At 35.3% G+C, this 10,000-nt stretch overlaps 1 protein-coding gene across 3 annotated transcripts in view; it reads left to right on the top strand.

Moving 5' to 3' along the window:
• LOC125683807 (protein disulfide-isomerase A5-like) overlaps positions 1-10,000 on the top strand; it is a 30,896-nt gene that overhangs the window by 4,762 nt on the left and 16,134 nt on the right. For 2 of the 3 annotated variants that reach the window (XM_048925275.2, XM_048925277.2), the window contains exons 3-10: positions 3,110-3,197; positions 3,316-3,381; positions 4,966-5,011; positions 5,621-5,774; positions 5,950-6,017; positions 6,423-6,514; positions 6,610-6,678; positions 6,814-6,950. In XM_048925275.2, coding sequence (XP_048781232.2) covers positions 3,110-3,197; positions 3,316-3,381; positions 4,966-5,011; positions 5,621-5,774; positions 5,950-6,017; positions 6,423-6,514; positions 6,610-6,678; positions 6,814-6,950 — 720 coding nt within the window. Of the gene's footprint in view, positions 1-3,109; positions 3,198-3,315; positions 3,382-4,965; positions 5,012-5,620; positions 5,775-5,949; positions 6,018-6,422; positions 6,515-6,609; positions 6,679-6,813; positions 6,951-10,000 lie in introns of those variants that run through there. The other variant, XM_048925276.2, reaches the window with a different exon arrangement.

The raw sequence follows: 10,000 nt of genomic DNA on the forward strand, positions 1-10,000 counted from the left end.
TTTGCTGCACATTGAGATGCACAATGTAAAATTATGACTTGGGACCTTGAAGACATTTCAACAGAAGTGGGATATTCGAGATAACCCATATTCGAGAATTCTTTCTATAAGTAATGCTATTTTCTATCTAACTCCCCCTTTACAAATGTTGTCTGTTGTGGTATGATTCTGTTGTCATCAGTCAGAGGAAGTGAGTGTTTAACATGTTCAGTGTGTGAAACGATGTTGATGTGGCATGAAGGCACTAAGAATTGTTGAAAAGTGACCAGAGGTACGCTCGATGGTGTACAGTCAAATACAGGAAAACTCTAATATAGCCAACACGGATATAGCGAAATTACGGCTATAGCGAAGTGAAATCAATTTCCCTGGCAAATTCTCTATATATTTTATATAAAAATCAGCGTCTATAATGAACACGGATGTAGCGAATTTACGGGTATAACGAAGTAAATTTCTTTTCCCCTTGAATTAAAAATGAACGTAAAAATAACCTTTTATAACAATTTTTTCTTTTCAACCTCGTGATTTTTAACAATCGCTTTCCTTTGCCATAAAGGATCCACACTTATTACGAAATTTCTGTTGTATTTTTTCAAAAGAGAATGTTAACACAAAACAATACTTACACATACGTTTATTGAGAAATTTATTAACAAAAAGGAAAGAAAAAAAAACATGACACACTCAACGATTGACAGATATTTTTAATTGATTGATTGATTAAATATTGTTTTAACGTCCCTCTCGAGAATATTTCACTCATATGGAGACTTCACCACAGCCGGTGAAGGGCTGCAAAATTTTGGCCTATGCTCGGCGCTTGTGGCCATTGAGCAGGGAGGGATCTTGATCATGTGACACGGGAGCTCGGTTTTTGCGGTCTCATACGAAGGACCGCCCCATTTAGTCGCCTCTTACGACAAGCAAGGGGGTACTGAGGACCTATTATAACCCGGATCCCCACGAGATGATATTTTAAAAAGACAGACTGTTTGTATGTATTACACATAATTTTGTTGACGTTTTTCTTTTGGCATGTGCTTGTGTGATTAAATAATCCATCAAGATAAATTATCATATATAAATCAGGGTGTACATGTCTTTTATAAAAATATTTCTTCTTGAAAATATCTAGGCTTAATTTCTCTTGGAGACAATGCAAATACAAGTATATCGATTGCTGATTTCTTATATAACTGATATACATATAGAACAAATCAGTTTTATAACGAATTCGTTATATTTGAATTATGAATTCGCTCTAAACGTATAGCGCTTATAGTGAATTTTTATAGAGTGTCCGCAGAAATTCGCTATATCAGAGTTTTAATGTAAAGCTTAAATTCCAATCTGTTTCTGCCACACTCTGCTTTTTAACTACTTTATGTATGGGGTTAAACAAATCAAAATAAAACTACAATAAACGTATTCTTACAATATCTCTGTAATGTTTTAGAATTGGAATTAAAATTATCCCTTGCATATGGAGAACCAAAGATAAAGAATTTTTAATGCTTGCTGAATATACATATGTATTACATTTATTTCTTTGATGAATAGTACAGTTTATTCTTTAGACTTTTATTATCATTATTTCTAGTTATACGAACGCTGCAAGAAATGCACTAATTTGTTATTAAGGAAATTATTTCATTACATTTCCAAGTCAAATCTCACTGACAAATGTCATTGTAGATACTGAGAGATTGAAAAATATAAACCAGTCAGAAGCATTATAAAGTTATACATTTTGTAGAAAGTAAGAAAACAAGATTTTGATGTCATCATAATTCTTTGGACACAATTCAAAGGGGGGATTAATTAGCTGTCAAAATAGGAATAAGGATTTTGAATTCTGAATTTTTATTAAGATGCTGGTATATGTTCAAATAAAGACAAAAGTAGTCTCAAGTGTTGGTTAAAAATAAGTGAGACCTCTAACTGAATTTTGTGGAAAAAAACATGTATTAAAACCTTTTCCATAGTCAGAATATTTGCTGTGTATATAGTTCCATGCTATATGATATATCAGCCATTGATTCCATATAAACAAAACATGTTTTTGTCCAGATTACGACAAGTGGTTGCAGATTGTTTTTAATGTACAGCTGTGACATAGTTTAGTCATTCTCTCTTCCATTATAAACAAATGGTCTTAGTCTAACATGTTAGCTTCAAGCTGTGTATTTTACCTGCTACACATGACAGGGATAAAAAGTGCAGACTAGAAGTCATGCACCGTATATAATTAATCAGGTCATACATTAACGATTTATTTTCTTCAGTAAGTGTATTCTGTTGGACGGTAGATTATGTTTTTAGATATATATAACTGCCACAATATATTGGAAGTCTGTTATCTTGGGTTCTAGATCAGGTTGTTGATAAGATGAAAGTCTTGAGAAATGTAAGTCTGGCGGTCAAGATCACACACGTTCAAAACCACCTACATAATCTTATGTTGTTAAGTGAGAAGTATGAATGAAGACTTAAGTGTTTGTTGCAATTAATTACGATACACATGAGAAATACTAAGGGTTGTAATTTAGGATGGAAATGTCAGAGGTTTCTCATTGGTTAACTAAATAAAATGTTTTATTGTTCAGCCACTTTATGGTGTGATGAATTTTGAAATACTGTGGATGAAAAAAAGGTTTTGATTTGATAATGTGTCATTAGGCAGGGTAACCTCAGTGGAAGAAAAAATTGTAAATTGTACAGAATCAAAAATTGCCACATCATAAAAGAGGGTCTGATGCTTTGGACCATATTTGTTTTCTGTGGCTGTTCCTATAAAGTAAAAACTGTTTGGAGTTTAGATCAGACAGACATGCTGAGCTAATGAAATTAGTTCAGGTAAAATCTTACCTGGATCATGTGCATGTTGTAGACAAAGTTTATTTATAAAAATACAGATATATGTTAATTTTTTCTCAAATGTCTTATGGTTGGAGTCCATGGGAAGAGAATTTCTGTAAATGTTCATTTGCTTTTCACTACATACATATTTTTGCCTGAACAGTCAACACAACCTTGCAAATTTATGAAAAAATAAGTTTTTGGCAAATAGAGAACAATTAACAGTAAGTGACAATTTTGATTGCAGGTAAATCTTTATCCCAGTATAAATCAATATTCAGTGAAGTTTCCCTAGAAATGAAAGGCAAGGCTTCGTTGGTCATCGTCGACTGTAGGTGAGTGGTGTATTACTTCACAAAAGGAATTCAGATCATTCCGAACTCTAGTAGTCTTTCAACAGTAGTCTCGTGATTTGTTTTATTGCACTCAAATTTTCTTTTGATGTTTTTACAGTGATGCCAAAAAGTTGTGTAAAAACATGAAAGTAAACCCAGCTACTATTGAGTTAAAGCATTACAAGTGAGTGAACTGCAAAGTGTAGAATATAGAATAAAAACATATCACTTTGTCAAATGTTCTTCTGTGTGTTATGTGAATTTAACATGAAATAGACCATCCTTTAAAGATTGCTGATTTGCTGTAACACAACACATCATTTTACTAGTAAGTATGTTGGAGGTGGACGATTCTTTAGCTTAAAATTTGTCCATCGTTGTTGTTGTAGAGTTTTCATTGTTGTTACTTCTTCCCCAAAACCACAAGGCCAATTTCAATTAAACTTACCACAAAGCATTCTGAGTAAAAGAAATTCAAGTTTGTTCAAATGATGGGTCATGCCTCCCTTCTAAGGGTTGATGATTTTATGAAAATGAAATTGTGAAAATATAGTATGGTGGTTAAAAATATCTTATTTTTCAAGAACTATTGAACCAAAAAATCCAAGGTTGCAACTTGATTACACTAATTTGTTCAAACAATAACCCATGGGGCCAGAGTGTGACCACAATAGGGAATTTAAAGTTTTACTTAGTGATGTGTCAATGGGGTCATGATGGAAATTTGATGTTTCACCTAGATGTAGTTTTTTAAATTTAAAGATTTTAATTCTCAGAACCACAGTGATAGTTATTATGAGTTATTCTTATTAATATAGAAGCATCCTAGGGTAGTGTTATGAAATTTTGGTGACTTGAGAGCCAGAGTAGATCAACAGTAGGTGTTAACCCCCCCCCCCCCCCCAACCCCCCCAACCCCCCAACCCCCCAGAAGATGTTTAAAAATTTATACTCTGATCTGATAGATGAATAAATATTTCTGAAAATTCATTATGATTTGCTTGGCATACATTAGAAATCTGAAGATTACTGCGAGATTTAATCTTTTAGGATCTTTCCAACAGCAGTGTTTGTGAAAATAATATGCAAGCACCCAGAAACCTCGCGTGAGGTATATAATGAACTAATAGTGTGTTTCAGTAAGATCTCTGAATTTAACATCCCGCTGAAGAATTTTTCACTCATATGGAGACATCACCATTGCCGGTGAAGGACTGCAAAATTTAGGCCCATGCTTGGCGCTTATGGCCTTTGAGCAGGGAGGGATCTTTATCAGACACGGGGCCTCAGTTTTTGCAGTCTCATTCAAAAGATCTCCCTAGTGAGTCGTCTCTTACAACAAGCAAGGGGTACTGAGGACCTATTCTAACCCGGATCTCCATGGGATAAAATAAACTTCTCTAAACTTATTGTTCTACAAAACAACTGACAACATCACACCTTTAAACATTTATCAAATCGTGTGAGAGAGAAATAAAACAGAGCAGTGAATAGGACAGATTAAGTTCAGTTGGTCTTGTGTACAGCAAATCAACAATTTGTTGTTGCGATATTAAAGAAATATTTCCTTTTTGTTACATGATTACCTGTGTTGAATGATATCAACCACTGCTACTAAATGTTATAGACTTCTTCTACTTCAGATATTTATATACATGTTATGAGATTGATCACTGTTCGTTATCTTCATCTTTCATGTAAAAGAAAAAAGCTATCTGCTTGCATTTGAAAATAGTTTTTGCATGCTCTTTTATCTTGAATTTTTTAGGGGTGGAAATTTTAATAAAGATTATGACAGAAAGATGGTTACAAAGGTACATGTATGATGTTAAGTCAGTACATTTATGAATTACATCTGCTAAATATAAATATTCAGCTTAGAATTAATTTCAAGACAAGTTTTTGGATGATATTTTATTCCATTGCTCATTGTCTTTGATGGGTCATATTTATGTCTGATTGTCCACTATATGCCTGCTTTTACAGGTCTAGATCATATTGAACCTTTCTAGGTAATATATCCTGGATAGAATATGTTTCATAGACCAAATAGGTCACAGTGACTCCCAATTTGAAATTACATTGTTATACATTTACACACATTGAAATGTGACTGAATGGATCCATCATATTGAGTTTGAAGTTCAGATAACACAAGCATGAAGGAAAAATCACTGTGAAACAGTGCCATAGTGTTCTTTTCCTGACATGCATATCATGTGCCCTACTTGCACAATTTATTTTTCAATATCTTCCTTTTTCCAAGTCTTAGGGAACACTATCACTTAATACATCAAACATTTTGTTCAAAGATAGCATTTCACACTTTCTATTGTACTTGTACATAGCATAAACATTGATAGATGCCAAATTGGGTATGCACCAAACTGTCAAAATTTAAACTCCCATTGACATCGTTTCAGTCGATGGTAAATTTTCTACTTGACCCCACGGGAGACATTCCTTGGGAGGAGGAGTCCGGAGCAGAAGATGTGGTCCATGTAGAGTCCCCCAAGTCATTCTACAAAATGCTCAGAAAACAGAAACAGCCCATGCTGGTCATGTTTTATGCTCCGTGTGAGTATCTGTTTCAATACAACCTGTTCCACTCATGCTCATGCATTTCAGAAGAGCAACAAACAATCTTATTTCATTGATGTTATTCCTGCAAACCAGAAATATATGTACATGTATTGTATGACAAGCCATGTATTTGAACTTGTAGTTCAGTATTGTTCTATTGAATTTTCAGGGTGTGGATTTTGTAAAAGATTGAAGCCTGATTTTGCAGCAGCAGCCACATCCCTGAAAGGAGAAGCAGTAGGTGATATGTTAATGGAAAATTGTGGTACAGTCTTGAGAGGAACTGACAAATGACAGTCCTGAGAAAAGGAAAGTGACATGTTGACAATCATGATACCGTTCTGAGAGCAGTAAATGACATCAACAGATAAAACGATTGTGTAATCCACCAAAATTTCCATCACACTTGAAATCACTGAATTTGCAGAACTTTTATTTCTGTGATCTTGTTGGAGTAATCAATAAAACTTAACTTTTATTGCAAATGTTCAGTTTGTACATCACTCTGTAAATATAAAATATTACACATCAGAACCTATTTTTTGTGTCAAGATACCTGGAGAATTTAGATGTAGATATGCAAATAAAAAGTAGTTTATAGTATTTATGCTATGCTGTGATGATTACATGTTTTCATGACAGGTGCTTGCTGGGATAGATGTAGACAAACCCCATCAGATGGAGCTGCGACAGGAGTACAATATCACTGGATTTCCCACTCTTTTTTACTTTGAGTAAGTCCTCAACTCTGAACACTTAACAGGCATGATTAACTTTTACACATGGCATTCTATAGATATTTGTATCATCTACTTTTCCATCCTTGTAGAAATGGAAAGAAGAAATTTTCTTATGGAGGAGAAAATAATAAAGATGGAATTCTCAGCTGGATGAAAGAGTAAGATGGATACAAGTTTTCAATTCATAGTTTAATTAGCAAGATATGGGTACATAAAGAATAGAAAAGTGTTGCAGAAAGAAAATATCTTTTATACAGTATATCTCAAGTGTTGATTAAAGAAATCTCTTGAAGCCCCAAGCCTCCCCAACCCAAAGAGGAAGAGAAAGCCTGGTCAGACGAGCCATCGGACGTTGTTCATTTGACAGATGACAACTTTTCCACGATCCTGGCAGAAAATCCATCAGTGCTGGTCATGTTTTATGCTCCTTGTAAGTTCAGATGCTGTAGTAGACTTTGTCAGGGCCACGTCATATGGTGGATGCCTTATAGTAATCACTCTGTCCGTCCGTCAGCGCTTTCTATGGCATGCAATAATATAAGTTTCTTTGGGAAGATTTTCATAGATTTTACACATAATACTTGGATTAGGCATAGGAAGACCTCTTGATTTTCAGATTTATTGGTGTTGTCTTTACAGAGTTAGGGGACTTAGAATATTTTGATATTAACAAGATAATAGCACTTTCTATGACAGGTAATAATTTGAGATTATTTAAGAAGATTTTCATAGAATTTAAAAGTAATATTTCTGCCTGTCTGTCTGTCTGTCCATCCATCAGCACTTTCCATGGTATGCAATAACTTCAGTTTCCTTGGGAATATTCTCTTAAATTTTATGCATGATACTTGAAGTAGGGAGAGGAAGACCCCTTTAGGGAAAGGAAGACCCCTTTAAATTTTCAGATATATCATGGGACCCTTTCTGACTTGTCCTTTTTCTACTTTACTCTATCCTACTTACAGAATATTTGAGGCATGCTGTGGCAGCAGCTTCGGTAGGTCTTAAGAATGAGATTTGAATATGCTGAAACCTGTGTAGAAGCAGGAAATGCTCTATTTAAGCAAGTGAAAAGTATATTTATACCCCCCGAACGAAGTTCTGGGGAGTATATAGGAATCACTCTGTCTGTCTGTCCGTCTGTCTGTCCGTCCGTCTGTGCAGATTCGTGTCCGGGCCATAACTTCTTTGTTCTTTGACTTAGGCATACCATATTTGGCACACAGGTAGATCACCATGAGACGATGTGTCATGTACCTTCATGACCTCTATATGACCTTGACCTCAAGGTCAAAATTAAAGGTTTTTTTACAATGGATTCGTGTCCGGGCCATAACTTCTTTGTTCTTTGACATAGGCATACCATATTTGACACATGAGTGTATCACCATGAGACGATGTGTCATGTACCTTCATGACCTCCATATGACCTTGACCTCAAGGTCAAAATTAAAGGTTTTTACAATGGATTCATGTCCGGGCCATGACCTCTTTGTTCTTTGACATAGGCATATCATATTTGACACATGAGTGTATCACCATGAGACGATGTGTCGAGTACCTTCATGACCTGTATATGACCTTGAACTTTGACCTCAAGGTCAAAATTGATTATAGGGTTTGACATAGTCATACCATAAGACATGGGTGTATCACCATGAGACTATGTGTCATGTACATTCATGACCTCTTTATGACCTTGACCTTTGATCTCAAGGTCAAAATTATAGGTTTATGCCATGGATTTGTGTTTGGACTATATCTTCCATTTTCTTCTACAAATGCATACCATATTTTTACACTCAGGAAAGAGGTAATTTATACCTATTAACAACACCCTTTGGGAGATTGGGGTAAGCGGGGGGTATTCTTAGTGAGCATTGCTCACAGTACATCTTGTTATATACAGTCAGGCCTCATTAATCTGGACACTTTAATTCCAGGTAAAATAATCCAGATGAAGCGTTAGAATAAGTAAATCAATCTATCAGAGAAATAAGTACATGTATTATGTGCCAAGAATATGTTAGGGCCCCGCTTTGAAAATGTGGAAGCCTTCTGGGAATCACATGTCTTTCTTTAATCAACTACCTTTGCACAAAATATTAAAGGTCTATGTTGAAAACTTTTCAACTTGCTGTATCACAAAGATGGAAGATTTGTGACCTTGACCTCATGACTTAAAAATATGTAGATTTAATGGTCAACTACATTTGTATGAAATATGAAAGCCTTATGTTAACAAGATATCAAAAATGGTACATTATACCCCCGTCACGAGCTTCTATAGGGCATTTTTCTTAAGCGATGAATTGTAAAACGTTACTCAAGGTAGTATCTGTCTTTCATTCTTCTCAACATCTCAACATCCATCTGTCTTTCTTTCTCAACATCCATCTGTCTTTCTATCTCAACATTCATCTGTCTTTCTTTCTGTCTCAACATCTGTCTGAATTTGCACATCATCCTTACTTCCATATAGCCAGCCATGACCTAATAGCAAACAATACTGAAATGTTTGTAAACCTTGACTCTTTTGTTGTCCAATTTTTTCTGCTTTCCTCGTTTTGTCCAGTTTAGTCCTGTTTACAAAATTAATTACCCATGCTGCAATATTTTACTGTGGCTTTCATGTCAAAAAATTATTTTGGCATGCTGATCCCAATTAAACATGTTAAATGTCACATCAGATATTGTTATTTGTCATCTGGACTGATGTGCATGAGGAATTTTGCCAGTCCAGACAAAATTTGATTGGCCTTGCCAACACGACTGATGTTTTTCGACAGCTCTGCAGCAGACTTTTCACTATGTTTGCTACTACAACTAAAACTGTTATATTTATACAAATGTAGTGGATTCTGCAGTTGAACATGGAAATGCAAATTTGGGAAAAGAAGATAATCAACTTCTCTATGTCATTATGAACATTAATGAATTCAGTGTCCTTAGCAATAGTACCTGTAATATACTACTCAAAATTTGATAAGGATCACTAGGTTATATGTGTGTAATTTATCACTAACATCACAAAAGACATAAATTTGACTCAGAAACGTGTTTACTCAGGTTATGAATGAAAATTCATGAACGGCATGAACTTTTATCAATACGGAATGCTTGAAATCTGATAACAACACCAAAAGGCATTTCATTACAAAAAGTTAACAACAAACCAGAGAAAGAATTACACAGTTTTTGGGGATAGTCCATCATTACACTTAGTCGATGAAGTGTCAATACCGGGTATGGCCTCCCCTTGCATCAATGATGGCTTGACAACGTCGAGCCATGCTGTCAATAAGCACCCGGATGTTTCCAATGGGAAGGTTGTTCCACTCTTCCACGAGGGCGTTTCCGAGCTCTGTCAAAGTCGTGGGTTGTGCTCTACGGCGTGAAAGGGCAACCTGCAGCATGTTCCATACATGCTCAATCGGGTTCAAGTCCGGCGAGCACGCTGGCCAGTCCATACGGACAATT

Source organism: Ostrea edulis, chromosome 6 (genome assembly GCF_947568905.1).
Source record: "Ostrea edulis chromosome 6, xbOstEdul1.1, whole genome shotgun sequence".
NCBI classification, from domain to species: Eukaryota; Metazoa; Mollusca; class Bivalvia; order Ostreida; family Ostreidae; genus Ostrea; species Ostrea edulis.